Source organism: Hyperolius riggenbachi, chromosome 6, assembly GCF_040937935.1.
Source record: "Hyperolius riggenbachi isolate aHypRig1 chromosome 6, aHypRig1.pri, whole genome shotgun sequence".
In the NCBI taxonomy this organism is placed as follows: Eukaryota; Metazoa; Chordata; class Amphibia; order Anura; family Hyperoliidae; genus Hyperolius; species Hyperolius riggenbachi.
In genome coordinates, this window is record NC_090651.1 from 264418016 (window position 1) to 264434274 (window position 16259).

General features: G+C 44.8%; 1 protein-coding gene across 11 annotated transcripts in view; it reads left to right on the forward strand.

The window, feature by feature from the left end:
- Nucleotides 1-16259, forward strand: part of NCAM1 (neural cell adhesion molecule 1) — a 485915-nt gene that overhangs the window by 427920 nt on the left and 41736 nt on the right. For all 11 annotated transcript variants that reach the window (XM_068240756.1, XM_068240758.1, XM_068240757.1 and 8 more), the window contains 2 exons: nucleotides 3355-3479; nucleotides 4603-4783. In XM_068240756.1, the coding sequence (XP_068096857.1) occupies nucleotides 3355-3479; nucleotides 4603-4783 (306 nt within the window). The remainder of the gene's footprint in view (nucleotides 1-3354; nucleotides 3480-4602; nucleotides 4784-16259) is intronic.

Genomic DNA, 16259 nt, shown 5'->3' on the forward strand with positions numbered 1-16259 from the left:
GTTAAAAGACAGACCGGTCAGATCTGACCAGCTGGCTAGTTGGAGAAAAGGAATACCTGTTCAGGGAAAGAAACAGCATAAGTCATTTTAGTAAACACTTCTTTTTCAAGATATAGTAATGGATAAATCTACAAGATCCCTTTAAAACATATGTGCTGATTAAAATGTATCAGGATATTCTGTGTAGAACCAGCCTTCTCTTTGAAAAAAGAGGATAATTTTACCATAAAATAAGATAGAAAAATGATATATTCATTTAGCCTGTTCTTTGCCAAAAAAAACACACTTTACAAATTTTTAAAAGAGGTTATTTAAGCTTCTGTGGGTCTTAATATTTATTTATCACAGTTTTATGCTGAATAATAGATGCATCTTTTAGACCAGTGCCATGGAGAGCATGCTGGGAACTTTGCTGCAGACTTGTAAAATCGTTGCTACAGTTTATTTTATGAACGCTTCTCCCATATCTCAATCTGACTGTAAAACTATACAGAAAAGTATGAACATATAAACTTCTCTATATATAAAAAAATGTGGAATATTTCAATAATAAAATATAGACAAACAATCCACACACACTAAAGGGAAACGTCTTAAAGGGATTCTAAAGTAAGAAGTATATGGAGGCTGCCATATTTATTTCCCTTTAAAGTGGATCCGAGATAAACTTTTACTCATTGCATAATTGTGTTCCTTTCCTATTGTTTATAGAGCATTCCTCAAGCCAAATACTTTTTTGTTTTTGTTTTAATACTTTTATTCCCTATAAACTAAACAAGCCTCGCCCGCTGTTTTGGCAGTAGCAAGGGCTCATGGGAGCTCAGTCTGGGCAGGAGGAGAGGGAAGGTATTACTAGCCAGAGATTTCAGAGGCAGAGGGAGGAGGAGGGGGGATTAGGTTTTTTTTGCAGAAGATGCAGATAAGCTTGTCTGTTTGTAATGTTTACAAACAACATGGCTGCTGTCATTGTATCACAGGAAAAAATAATCATATTCTATTGAAGCTGTTTGCAGCTAGATTTGCTGTGTAAACTATCTAGACTTTAGATAAGATATATAGACAAGTTACTTGTGATAGTTAATTTTTCATCTCGGATCCGCTTTAAGCAGTACCAGTTGCCTGGCTATTATTATTAAGTATTTATATAGCGCCAACATCTAATGCAGGTGTACAGAGACTTTAGTCTAGCCACTAACTGTCCTTCAGTGGAGCTCACAATCTAACCCCTACCATAGTCATATGTGTATGTATGTATTGTGTAGTGTATTTATTGTAGTCTTGGGCCAATTTAGGGGAAACCAATTAACTTATCTGTATGTTGTTTGGGATGTTGGAGGAAACCCCGGTGCCTGGAGGAAACCTATGCACACACGGGGAGAACATACTAAGGGCCCATTCACACTTGCAAAATGCAAAACGCTAGCGTTTTTGCTACCATTTTGCTTTGGCAATTTTTGGTGATTAACACTTGCCGATTTTTTCGCTTTCGCGTTAAGCGCTTCTATAGCACTAAACGTGATCGCCGGAAAATCCCTTGAAAATGGTGCAAGATACAAATTTGCGTTTGGCGATTTGCGTTAATCGCCGGCGATTAACGCAAATCGCCCAAGTGAGAACTGGGCCATAGGGTATTATTGCACTAGCGCTTTAACCACTTGCCGACCGCACACTCATAACGCGCGTCAGCAAAGTGGCAGCTGCAGGACCAGTGACGCAGTTCTGCGTCGCCGGCTGCAGGCTAATTAATCAGGAAGCAGCCGCTCGCGCGAGCGGCTGCTTCCTGTCAATTCACGGCGGGGGCTCCGTGAATAGCCTGCGGGCCGCCGATTGCGGCTCTCGGGCTAAATGTAAACACAAGCAGAAATAATCCGCTTTGTTTACATTTGTACAACGCTGCTAACAGTAGCAGCGTTGTACCAGATCAGCGATCCCCGGCCAATCAGCGGCCGGGGATCGCTGTCACATGACAGGCAGGAGCCTGTTAGAGGCTGCACAGGACAGATCCGTTCCTGTGCAGCCTTGGATCTCCGGGGAAGGGAGGGAGGGGGGAATTTCGCCGCGGAGGGGGGCTTTGAGGTGCCCCCCCCCCGCAACACCCAGGCAGGCAAGAGCGATCAGACCCCCCCAGCACATCATCCCCCTAGTGGGGAAAAAAGGGGGGCGATCTGGTCGCTCTGCCTGGTGTTTGATCTGTGCTGGGGGCTGCACAGCCCACCCAGCACAGATCAGCTAAAACAGCGCTGGTCCTTAAGGGGGGGGTAAAGGCTGGGTCATCAAGTGGTTAAAAAGCGATAGTGCTTGAGTGTTTTGCAGAAATTGCTGGCAAAATGCTCAAGTGTGAATGGGGCCTAACTCCTTGCAAATGTTGAATTCAAACCAGGGACCCAGCACTGCATGCGGAGAGCACAAACCACTACACCACTACACCACCATGCTGCCTATCCTGCTGATCCGGTAACTCTAATACTTTTTGCCATAGCCCCTGAACAAGCATGCAGCAGATCAGGTGTTTCTGACATTATTGTTAGATTTGACAAGATTAGCTGTATGCTTGTTTCTGGTGTGACATTACTGCAGCCAAATAGACCAGCTGGGCTGCCAGGCAACTGGTTTTGTTTAAAAGGATATAACTATGACAGCCTCCATATACTTATTGCTTCAGGTTCTTTTTAAGCTACCTCGATAACCTTTGTGACACATTCAGATGCACCCTATATATAAGAAAAAATAATAAATCCTATGTAGATTCAGGAGCTGGCAGTACAGTTTAGATAACTAACAAGCTTCTGTAAGTAGTGTAACTATACACACTTCTACCTAACCACTTATCCTACAAATAACAGTTCTGCACACAATAAACCACATAAATCACAGTTCTAAATTGGTAAAATAGACCTAACTGCAAGCCATCCCTCCGTGAAACATATGCTTCCCCTGTCTCTGTCTCTCTAGCTGCTTTCATGCAGAAAACACAAGATGGAAACTCAACTTCCTCAGTCCCCTTTGAATCTGCCTATTTTGGGATATGTTCTCACTGGGTGCAGGGACTTGCTGTGTATTATAGGAGCTACTGATTTGCTTAGCAGATTCTCCAATTGTGCACTCCCCTAGAACATTTTGGCAGCATACCACCCCAGGTTTTCCCTGCGCTCGTTAGGCGACAAAGCGAACACATGGTGGATCACTGGGCCTTTCTCGCAGGAATCTTCACCAAGCCAAAAAGGCCCAATTCACTGTGAGATTGAACTTACACATCTCTCTCACTCATACCTAGTCTCTAGTTTGTTATTGTTGATCTTACTGTTAACCAAAATTTTAGACATGTTTAACTAAAAACTGATTGGTTACTTTTAGGAGAACCAAGCCCTCCAAAGTTGACAGGCCGTGTTGCAGATGATGGAAACTCATTTAAAGTGCTGTTGATCAAGCAGGATGATGGTGGCTCCCCTATCCGCCACTACCTAGTCCGTTACAGAGCTGTAAGTGTCTTTGTTTCTATTGTCTTATTATCCTCTGAGTTTGAAACAGATTTTTCTTAAAGGGGCACTATGACGAAAAATTGTAAAATGTAAAATATGTGCAAACATAAACAAATATGAAGTACAATTTTTCCCAGAGTAAAATGAACCATAAATTACTTTTCTCCTATGTTTCTGTCACTTACAGTAGGTAGTAGAAATGTGACAGAAGCGACAGGTTTTGGACTATTCCATCTCTTCACGGGGGGATTCTCAGGGATTTATTTATTTTCAAAAGCACTTAGTGAATGGCAGTTGCTCTGTCCAACTACCAAAAAACTGTGTAGCGAGCAGGGAACTTGGCCATCATCATTGTTTAAATTTGTTTTAGGGAATATCTTTATAATGAATAAAATCCTTGCTGCGAATCCCCTATGAAGAGATAGACTAGTCCAAAACCTGTCGCTTCTGTCATATTTTTACTACCTACTGTAAGTGACAGCAACATAGGAGAAAAGTAATTTATGGCTCATTTTGTATATGTTTGCACATATTTTAAATTTTAAAAAATTTTCGCCATAGTGCCCCTTTAATGCAGTTCTTAACTAATAAAATTGTTCGCTTTCATGTTTCAAGTATACAGACATCATGATTGGCTTTTTTTCTGGTGTAGATGGGATACACCGTCCTTAAATTATATGGAATAATAGTCGTTTGTTGATAACAGATAAAGTCCATAAATTTTATTTATTATGTCCCTATCCCAGAACTGTTTACATTTGTTAAAGATTTATCTTACTTCTGCAGCTGCTAGTAGGTTTTATTTTCTCAGAGGCCAACCACTTCAAGACCTTGCTACTTCAATTTTTTGTGGATGCTAGTTCTGACACAATGGGTGTTAGTGGTGGGGACACAGGGACAGTGGGACGCTAAGAAAATCTGCATCATTCCAGAAACTAACGTCCATAAACACATTGGTTTCCAATAGTGCGGTCCTGCGTGGTTAGGATTTGCTTGATAATGTGTATACCTTTACATTTTCTTCACGTCTTAATAATCTGCTGGACATAAGATATAGCCATCCTTTCAAAACAAATTTTGAAACTTGTACGACCTGAAATTCTCTTGCCTGGTTCTCCTCTAGAAAAATTCAGTGGACTGGAAGCCTGAGTTTAAGATATCATCAGACAGTGACTTCATCATGCTACGATCTCTGGATTGGAACGCGGAGTATGAGGTTAATGTGATAGCTGAGAACCAACAAGGAAAGTCAAAAGCCGCCCTCTTCCATTTCAGAACCACAACAAAGCCCACAGCTATTCCAGGTACCTTTTGTACTTAAATGTCCTCACCTCTTTTGCTTAACCATTAATGCAACTGAGCTGCTTCTATCCTAACATGCCTGAATGTGCCCTTGACCAGCTGCTTGCTTACAGCCAACAATAACGACTGGTCTTGCATGCATAGCTTGCGTCGTGCCTGGAGTCTGGACTGTGTGGTGTGTTGGGTGTGAGATGATTATGTTGCCTATGACTCATCATCTTCATTATTAACACAATGAAAATGCACTGAAACTATTTTGTCCTTACATTCTAGATTGAGCTGTTGGTTTGCTTTTTTTGTGGTTGCTGGTTGTTATGCTATATTGTGAAGTGCCGTTGAGTGGTGATTAAAGTGGAACTCAAATTTCGAATCAGTTGACACTACAAATAGTTGCTTTTCCATTAGGGTAGACTATAAAATAAGACAAAATCGCAAGGTCTGAAAAACACTTCCAGAACTCCTTTGCATGCGGTGCAGTTACAGAATAAACTCTTAATGGAGCATTGCAGCAGATGGAGCAGAATGCTAGACACAGGAATTACTTGTCCATAACTTCAGTCACTGGATACTAAATACAGGATTTGTGAATCAGATTGTATGTTTATTGGGCAAAGCACACATTAATGGACAGAGGGTTGAGTCACTATAACAAATAGAGAGTGTTACCTCCTGCAACGCTCACTATCTCCTTTTGCTCCCGTTACTGCATGCTTAGTGTGCCTTATCAGCGCTAACATGCCTTATTAGAGTTGGCATGCCTTATCAGAGTTAGCTCGCCTTATCAGAGTAGCATAGCGAGTGCTTCAAACATATGCCAAGTTTCCTGTCAAATGACAGGCAGCCTATTAGGCTAATCAAAGTGTTGGGATAATGTGCTTTAAAGTAATTGGACCCGCAGGGGTTTAGGGCAGGGCGAGTGGAGCTCTCATCATTGCCATTTAGCAGGCATAAGTTCATAGCGCACGCTATGCTACTCTGATAAGGCACGTTAACTTTGGCAATGCATGTTATTTCTGATAATGTACGTTAACTCTGATAAGGCATGCTAAGCGTGCAGTAAGGGGAGCAAAAAGAGATAGCGAGTGTTACAGGGGGTAACGCTCACTATTTGTTATAGTGAATCAACCCATTATTTACACAATAGTTCCATTTAGACAGGCAGATAGCCAGTTTAAGGCCCGATTTGCGGAATAAAATGGTCCGTTGGCGGATCCTAATGGAACAGATCCTAATGGATGTGAATGGATCCAATGTTAACCTATGGATCCGTTCACATTGGTCTGTTAGAATGGATCCGTTCTACACGATGCGCTGAACAGACCGCAAATTTGGTTCTGCAGCAATTTTTCTGGACCACTGAGCGCAGTGAAACGGAAACAGAGGCTGAAACACTGCATTGGAGGCAATGAGAGTACAGAACGTTTCTTCAAACTAATGAAGGAACAGACCATTCTAGCCAGCAAAATCCATTTTGATGGTGGGGGTGGAGTATAGGGAAACGTAGCGGAAGCAGCTGAATGGCAACTGAGTGAAAATGGACCCGTTTTCACAGATATGTATGTCACTTAACACCAGTGTGAACTATCTGTCAAAAGCCTTATTATTATTATTTAGTATTTATATAGTGCTAACATCTTCCGCAAAGCTGTACAGAGTTTATTGTCTTGTCACTTACCTGTTCCTCAGATGGGCTCACAATCTAATCGCTACCATAGTCACATGTCTATGTATGTATGTATTGTGTAGTGTATGTATCATAGTTTAGGGCCAATTTAGGGGGAAGTTAATTAACATATCTGTATGTTTTTGGAGTGTGGGAGAACATACAACCTCCTTGTGGATAGCAAGGCAAGAGTGCTGCCCCTAACCCCAGCCAAACCTTTTGTTTTAGCTTCCAATAAAATAGGGAACAGTTAAAACCTCTGCCAAATTGTTAGTTCTGTCAGTGGTCCTTATTAGGGATATTCTCTCTGTTTTATTATACCAGAGATGAGAAGGACTCATAACAGAGGCATGATTGTGTCAGGAGAGGAAGTAAAAGGAATTGCTATAGAAACAATGGTGAATAATAACTGAAGGGAGTGGCTAACTCTAGCCATGTAATCCAGAACTGGAAGAAAAAAGGTTTTAGCTTAGGTCGGGCTTTAATTGACCAAGTGGTGCTGATGTATGTTGCTTGGCTTAGGGGACAAGGGTCTACAGTATAGGCATTCTGATGGTGATTCATAAATAGGGTTATGGATATATTTACCTCCGCAGTCTTGAAGTTAACCTTGCAGTCGTGCAGAATGTTCCACTGTGCCCTATCAAGAAATATCAAAAACATGTGTTGCATGTGTGAGCTGAAGAAAGTCGTTCTGTGTTGTCTATGTGAAAATTTCGTAAAATTGCGCAGCATGGAGTAGATTTATCAGTTCATGCCACATACTGTCCCCCAGCAGGGCTCAGAATCGTATGTCCTACAACAACTTAGGGTAATTTTTTACAGCTAACCTACCAGTATGTTTTTAGGATGTGGGAGGAAACTGGAGTGCCAAGAGGAAATCCACACAAACATGGGGAAGAACATTGACTCTCCAGGTAGATAGCGTCTTAGCTGGGACTTGGGACTACTGCATGTTCATAGGACTAACCACTTTGCCTCCATGCTGTTTAAGAAAGTAAGGCAAAGGAAAGTCATGGACATTACATAGACATTAATCCGCTACTTAATGAATATAGACATTTGCACACACCTAATCTCTTTGCATGTGCATGATGTGATAGCATAGCATAATAATGATTTGAAGAATATGGACTATTTACATTGCTTTGTACTTGTATATGTTTTACGAGGGATATTGTTATGGTTGCATGGTACACATCTTTCTTGCATATACATACAGTACATTTTACTGCTAATATTTTGGTTTGGTTGGGTGCAATAAATACAATTTGTTGATGTAATCTAATTATTACATTAAATGCATTGATATGTAACTTTGAGTAAGTATTGACACCTGGAACTGCAGTCAATTTTGAAATGTACCTGATGGGTTGCAGTGCTTGGGCACATACACTAAGCCACTTTTGCTGCATGGCCTTAATAACAAGTGTTGATGACTAGTGTATTTTACAGGAGATGTGAAAGGTTGTTGGACAGTTGCTTTTGTGTTTGTATTTAGCCTAGCCAATACTTTGGAGGACAGTAAAAGCTTCATTTAGTGGAAGTAACAGCATTGATGGGATACAGATATAAACAGTGTCACCTATCGTATACTATGAGAAATAATTTCTATAATTTGTATAAAGAACACTGATGTGGCCAAAAGTTGTCTGGGTGGCTTCCAGTGGTTGAACTGGATCTGGAGAATGTTGCTGAATGTAAACTGATGCCTTAACACCTCGGCAGGACCCCCAGGCCTACTAATACGGTGCCTTAATTTAACTGGCCTTCACTGTATAGAAATCCAGTAACATTCCTCCTGATCGTGTTCCAGGGTCTCTTCCCCTGTCCCTGTCCAGGGTCTCTTCCCCTGTCCTTCCTGCCCCATGAAAGAGGTGAAGGGACAGACCAGGAGTAGGGACTGCTTCTGGAATTTCATCTGTGTTCATGGACATACTGGTGCTCAGCAGACCCCTATTAGTGAAAACAGACAACAATGATGAGGTGATAAGCATGCATAGCATTCAAACTTACCACCTCCTATAACTGCAGTTGATTACTACAGATCCGGTTGAATTAGTCCCATATTATCAATACATACAACATAGGTTTTGTTCCCACTCAGGACGGGTCTGTTCTAGAGAGTGGGGCAGCCAATTCAGCTTTATTTTCTCATTGTCTTTCTGTCCGAGGCAGATGCAATGGAACCATAGGTGGCTATGAGCAATGTATCTGTTCTTCTGGAAAAACTCAGCAGGATCAAGACTTTGTGTTCTATTCATTTGCCAGAATGCAGCAAATGGATCCGCTTCTTTTCACAAGTGAAAGTGGACCATATTTTTAACATTAGGAACCACTTCCTGCTTTGCTTGGAATTGCAGAGAACATACTGAATGAGTACGTTTTTGCAGCAAGTGAGAACCAAACCTTACTGCTTTGTCTGTGAAATGTACATCACCACTGGTTTGTTTATAAGTCATCAGTGTTTTTAGCACATCATTGTTATTTCTCCATGAAGTTTATTAGGTCATCACTGTTGTGTATATTTAGTTTGTAAATAATAAGGGTGATAATGATAATTGCCTAATTTGCATGCAAATAAGTGAAATGTTATTCACCAAAGTCACAGTAAAAGTTGTTTCTTAAAACACAATCACAAGTTGATTCATTAATACAAATAATAATAACAATTTCAGTATTTTGTATAGTGCTTTTCTCCTGTTGAACTGAAAGCCCTTATGAGGCAGCCACTAGAGCTCACTCAGTAGGCAGTAACACTGTTAGGGAGTTTAGCCCAGGAACTCCTTACTGAATAGGTGCTGGCTTCCTGAAATAGGAAGAGATGAGGTATGAACCCAGGTCTCCTATGTGATAGGCTGAGCCCTTAACCAAGTGTACCTAAGACTTAAAGCGTCTCAAGTACCATACTTACCTGGGCCTTCCTTAAGCCCCCTTAAAGAGACTTTGTAACACATTTTTCAGCCTTAGTTCTTCTATCATATAAGTTCCTAATGTGCTCTGGCTTACTGCAGCCTTTCCTAATTGCACTGTCTCTGTAATAAATCGTATCTCCTTTCCTCTGTCGTGTCTGTCGGGCTAATGCTTGAATGTGTGGAATGTGCAGGGCTGCTTGTGATTGGTTAGAAGGGATACACACCCTTTGCAGGCCCCCTGCACACTCTGTATGACTCACACACTCTGCTTATATGAGCCTATTATAAGCTAGTTAGTTTGTTTGTAAACACTGTCTAAAACTGTTTATTACAAGCCAGGATTGCAGCCGAGAGTGGCAGAAACAGCACAGAGGGGCACAGAAGAAAATAAGGAATAGAATGGTATGCTTTTTAGTGTAAGAATATTAGAGTACAGATTCTCTTTAAGGCCGCTCATCCCGCCCCATCACCCTGGGTGGCTCCTGTCACCCGCAATAGTGCCCGAAAGTCTGACCTCAAGGGAGCTTAAGGAAGCCCCAGGTAATTATGAAAACTGAGATGCTTCTGGCCTCAGGTTGTCTTTTAACTATCCAGCCAAGATAAAGCATAGCATAATTGCTCTTGCAGTAATGAGGCCTACATGGAAATCTGGTAGGCTGATGTGGGTTACTGCATGTTCTGTGGTCTTTTGAAAAGGTCAAAATGCTATGAAAAGAATGAGATTTAAAAAAAAAAGTACATGAAATAAAGCTATTCGAAGACATTACAGAGTAGATAGTTGTGGTAGACGCACGATTGTCCACCTTGGAGCATTCCTCTTACAGGCTGCTTCATAAACACAAAAGTTCTTCTGCTAAAGGGCGGGGTTGAGAGAAGCTGCTGGCCCTGATTATTTCCATTTTTCGTTCTGACTACTTTTGTTATTTCTTTGAGAGCAGCCCCCAGTGGTCATCAGCTGCATCCATGGCACGGGCAAGAGAAAGCAGACAGACTTTGCTGCTGGCGTCTGTAAAAACTTTTAGAGGTTTAGAAGACTAGGCAGATTAACATAAACAGTAGACAGACTGAACCCTGGATAGAAGTCTGATTAATAATTTATAGTCTAATGATCAATGCATCAGTGCACATGTTTATCCAATTCACTCTTCATCCAAATCAATATTTGTTTGATAAAAAGACAGCTACATAATGTCAGCTTCAGGCATGGACCTAAATATCATCTGCTAGCCTAATGAGTTACAAAATATAACCAGGCTTCTGCAGAGGATATTCCCATTTTAATAATTTGGGAACACAGCCTGACACAACCCACTTGAAGGTGTCAATATCTCTTTGTGAGTGGGACCGCTGCTGAAGCTCTACTCAGCATGATTATGTTATTCAAATGAAAAGAGAAGCAGGTACAGACAGCACTGAAAGAGAAAATCATTGCATGAAGCTCTGGAAGGTTGTGCTGTATGAGATGGGACTCCTAGAGGTACTTTAGATCATTTCCAATCTGATCTTTTTTCTGATCGATTTTCCGATCTATTCCGATCACAAAAATGATTGAAAATCAGAACGAACCTGTCGCAAATTATCGAATCGACCATCAGTCTGATGGGAAATTGTATCAGCATTTATTTGGTAGTTTAACCACTTCGTTCTGCCTGGATATATATATCCTTCCAGATAGACTGTGCAGCGCCTTCCGCCGTCTGCCGTTAGCCCCCCCCCCCCCCCCCCCCCCCGATCAGTGAATGGGAATATAGTTCCCATTCACCAATCTAAGTCTCCCGCAGAAAAAACGACGTTCTCTGATCAGAGACCGTGGTTTTTCTGCAAAAAAAAGTTTGCCATCCTCTTTCTAGTTCCTGGAAGCGTGATCATACACTTCCAGGACTTTTTAGACTGTGGCCATCTTGTGGCCAAATAGTAAACTGCACTCACATACATTTTTTATTAATTAATTACATTACTTTACATTTAAAATTAGCTGTTTACCTCCCACACCAAAAATTACCCAAACACATTTTTTTAATAAAAAAAAAATTACAATAAAAAAACAACATAAATATTTACCTAAGGGTCTGAACTTTTTAACCACTTAAGGACCGCCCCCAGCCGATGGGCGGCGGCAAAGTCCGGGCCCAAACGACCGCAATACGCCCATCGGCGGGGGCGGCTGTGGGAGTGGCTATGCGGCGATCGCGTCATTCGTGACGCGATCAGCTGCCGGGGACTGGCTCCGCCCACCGTTCGCTGTAACCCGCCGGCCGTTCGGAAGCGCCGGCGGGATACTAGCACCCGGATCGCCGCTGAAACAATGTATAATAGGCTTTGTAATGTATACAAAGCCTATTATACTGGCTGCCTCCAGCCCTGGTAGTCCCAGTGTCCGAGGGACCACCAGGACAGGCTGCAGCCACCCTAGTCTGCACCCAAACACACTGATTCCCCCCCCCCCTGCCCCCTGATCGCCCACAGCACCCCTCAGACCCCCCCCTGCCCACCCCCCAGACCACTGTTTGCACCCAGTCACCCCCCTAATCACCCATCAATCACTCCCTGTCACTATCTGTCAACGCTATTTTTTTTTAGTCCCTAATCTGCCCCCTACTCCCTCCTGATCACCCCCCCCCCACCCCTCAGATTCTCCCCAGACCCCCCCCCCCCGTGTACTGTATGCATCTATCCCCCCTGATCACCTGTCAATCACCTGTCAATCACCCGTCAATCACCCCCTGTCTTTGCCACCCATCAATCAGCCCCTAACCTGCCCCTTGCGGGCAATCTGATCACCCACCCACACCAATAGATCGCCCGCAGATCCGACATCAGATCACCTCCCAAGTGCAGTGTTTACATCTCTTCTCTCCTCTAAACACCCACTAATTACCCATCAATCACCCATCAATCACCCCCTATCACCACCTGTCACTGTTACCCATCAGATTAGACCCCAATCTGCCCCTTGCGGGCACCCAATCACCCGCCCACACGCTCAGATTGCCCTCAGACCCCCCCCTTATCAATTCGCCAGTGCAATATTTACATCTGGTATTCCCTGTAATAACCCACTGATCACCTGTCAATCACCCATCAATCACCCCCTGTCACTGCCACCCATCAATCACCCCCTGTCACTGCCACCCATCAATCAGCCCCTAACCTGCCCCTTGCGGGCAATCTGATCACCCACCCACACTAATAGATCGCCTGCAGATCCGACATCAGATCACCTCCCAAGTGCAGTGTTTACATCTCTTCTCTCCTCTAAACACCCACCAATTACCCATCAATCACCCATCAATCACCCCCTATCACCACCTGTCACTGTTACCCATCAGATTAGACCCCAATCTGCCCCTTGTGGGCACCCAATCACCCGCCCACACGCTCAGATTGCCCTCAGACCCCCCCTTATCAATTCGCCAGTGCAATATTTACATCTGTTATTCCCTGTAATAACCCACTGATCACCTGTCAATCACTCATCAATCACCCCCTGTCACTGCCACCCATCAATCACCCCCTGTCACTGCCACCCATCAATCAGCCCCTAACCTGCCCCTTGCGGGCAATCTGATCACCCACCCACACCAATAGATCGCCCGCAGGTCCGACATCAGATCACCTCCCAAGTGCAGTGTTTACATCTCTTCTCTCCTCTATACACCCACTAATTACCCATCAATCACCCCCTATCACCACCTGTCACTGTTACCCATCAGATTAGACCCTAATCTGCCCCTAGGGCACCCAATCACCCGCCCACACCTCAGAACGCCCTCAGATCCCAGCCCTGATCACCTCGCCAGTGCATGGCTTGCATCTATTTCCCCCCTCTAATCACACCTTGAGACACCCATAAATCACCTCCTGTCACCCCCTAGCACACCTACCCATCAGATCAGGCCCTAATTTGCCCCATGTGGGCTCCTGATCACTCGGCCAAACCCTCAGATCCCCCTCAGACACCCTTCCGATCACCTCCCCAGTGCATTGATTGCATCTATTTTCCCCTCTAACCGCCCCCTGAGACACCCATCAATAACCTACTGTCACCCCCCTAGCACTCCTATCCATCAGATCAGGCCCAATACATCCTGTCATCTAAGAGGCCACCCTGCTTATGACCGGTTCCACAAAATTTGCCCCCTCATAGACCACCTGTCATTAAAATTTGCAGATGCTTATACCCCTGAACAGTCATTTTGAGAAATTTGGTTTCCAGACTACTCACAGTTTTGGGCCCGTAAAATGCCAGGGCAGTATAGGAACCCCACAAGTGACCCCATTTTAGAAAGAAGACACCCCAAGCAGTGGCGTTCCTACCTAAGGGCGCAGGGGGGCGGGGCGCACCGGGTACCAGTCAGCCAGGGGGGTGTCGCCACGACCCCCCTACACCTGACTAAGGAGGGGAAGAGCAGCGCTAGGAGGAGGGGTGACAGCAGGGATAGCGGCGGGGAGGGGGAAATATCCCCCCCTCCCTCACCTGGGTCCCCTCCTTCTGCCTCTCTTCTCCCCCCAAAAATGCGGGCAGCGGGCCGGTGGCAGTGGGCAGCGAGCAGGCGAGCGCGGAGTATACTCACGTTACTTCCGCGTATCAGCCTGGAACGCTGCGTCACCGTCACGTGCCTCTTCTGCGCCTCCAATCATTGGAGGCGCAGTAGAGGCACGTGACGGCGACGCAGCGTTCCAGGCTGATACGCGGAAGTAACGTGAGTATACTCCGCGCTCGCCTGCTCGCTGCCCACTGCCACCGGCCCGCTGCCCGCATTTTTGGGGGAGAAGAGAGGCAGAAGGAGGGGACCCAGGTGAGGGAGGGGGGGATATTTCCCCCTCCCCGCCGCTATCCCTGCTGTCACCCCTCCTTCTAGCTACACGGGGGGGGGGGGGGGGGGGGGGAACTATACTACCTAAACTGGGGGCCACTATACTAGCTGGCAGCTGGGGGCCACTATACTGGAGGCAGCTAAACGGGGGGGGGGGGGCACAGGGCACTATACTAGCTACACTGGGGGCATCTATGGGGGCCACTATATTACCTATACTGGGGGGGGGGGCACCATACCAGCTACAATGGAGGCAACTATACTATCTAAACTGTGGGCCACTATACTAGCTATACTGGGGCAACTATGGGGGCCACTATACTAGCTATACTGGAGGGAAGCTCTACGGGGGCCACTATACAAACTACACTGGGGGCAGCAACACTACCTACATTGGGGGCAGCAGCTATGCTGCCTATCCTGGGGGCAACTATACTAGCTATATTGGGGCAACTATACTACCTTCACTGGGGGCAACTAGCTACCTATACTGGGGGCAACTGCTAGCTACCTATACTGGGGGCAGTGGCGGGGGGGGGGGTGTGCTTAGGGTGCTGAAGCACCCCTTAAAATTCTCCAAGCACCCCCCAGCGTGAACTGACTTTCGGCATCTAATAGACGCCGTATCAGTTCACCGCAGCGGCAGAGCAGGGCTATAGTAAAATGTCCGAAGCCCTGCTCTGGAGACTTTGGGAGTTGCTGGCTGCAGAGGATCGTGGGAGCTGCGCACTGGACGGAGGCCGGAACAGGAGCTCTGCTGCAGGTGAGTAAATGGTTTTTTTTTTCTTTTTAATTTATATTAGCAGCCAGGGGTAGCATTTATGTTCTGGCCAGGTCTGCTACACGATTGAAGTGTTTTCTGGACAGGTCTGCCACACGATTGCATGTATTTTCTGGGCAAATCTGCCGACATGATTGAACGTATTCTCTGGGCAAATCTGCCGACATGATTGCATGTATTTTCTGGGCAAATCTGCCGACATGATTGCATGTATTTTCTGGGCAAATCTGCAGACATGATTGAACGTATTCTCTGGGAAAATCTGCCGACATGATTGAACGTATTCTCTGGGAAAATCTGCCGACATGATTGAACGTATTCTCTGGGCAAATCTGCCGACATGATTGAACGTATTCTCTGGGCAAATCTGCCGACATGATTGCATGCATTTTCTGGGCAAATCTGCCGACATGATTGCATGTATTTTCTGGGCAAATCTGCCGACATGATTGCATGTATTTTCTGGGCAAATCTGCAGACATGATTGAACGTATTCTCTGGGAAAATCTGCCGACATGATTGAACGTATTCTCTGGGCAAATCTGCCGACATGATTGAACGTATTCTCTGGGAAAATCTGCCGACATGATTGAACGTATTCTCTGGGCAAATCTGCCGACATGATTGAACGTATTCTCTGGGCAAATCTGCCGACATGATTGAACGTATTCTCTGGGCAAATCTGCCGACATGATTGCATGTATTTTCTGGGCAAATCTGCCGACATGATTGAACGTATTCTCTGGGCAAATCTGCAGACATGATTGAACGTATTCTCTGGGCAAATCTGCAGACATGATTGAACGTATTCTCTGGGCAAATCTGCACACATTACGTGTATTTTCACCCGGGTTCACGTCAAATTACAGTTAGCTCCGCCCTCATCCGATCATGGCCACGCCCATTTTTTTGCCGCGGCGCGCTTCGCGCGCCGCATGTTATAGCGCCTCCCATTTTTTGCCCCTTCACCTTTTTTTTTTGGGGGGGGGGGGGTGTCTTATAATACCCAGCACCGGGTGTCAAATGCCCTAGGTACGCCACTGACCCCAAGGTATTCTGTTAGGTGTATGATGAGTTCATAGAAGATTTTATTTTTTGTCAAAAGTTAGCGGAAATTGGATTTTTATTGTTTTTTTCACAAAGTGTCATTTTTCACTAACTTGTGACAAAAAATAAAATCTTCTATGAACTCAACATACCCCTAACGGAATACCTTGGGGTGTCTTCTTTCTAAAATGGGGTCACTTGTGGGGTTCCTATACTGCCCTGGCATTTTAGGGGCCCTAAACCGTGAGGAGTAGT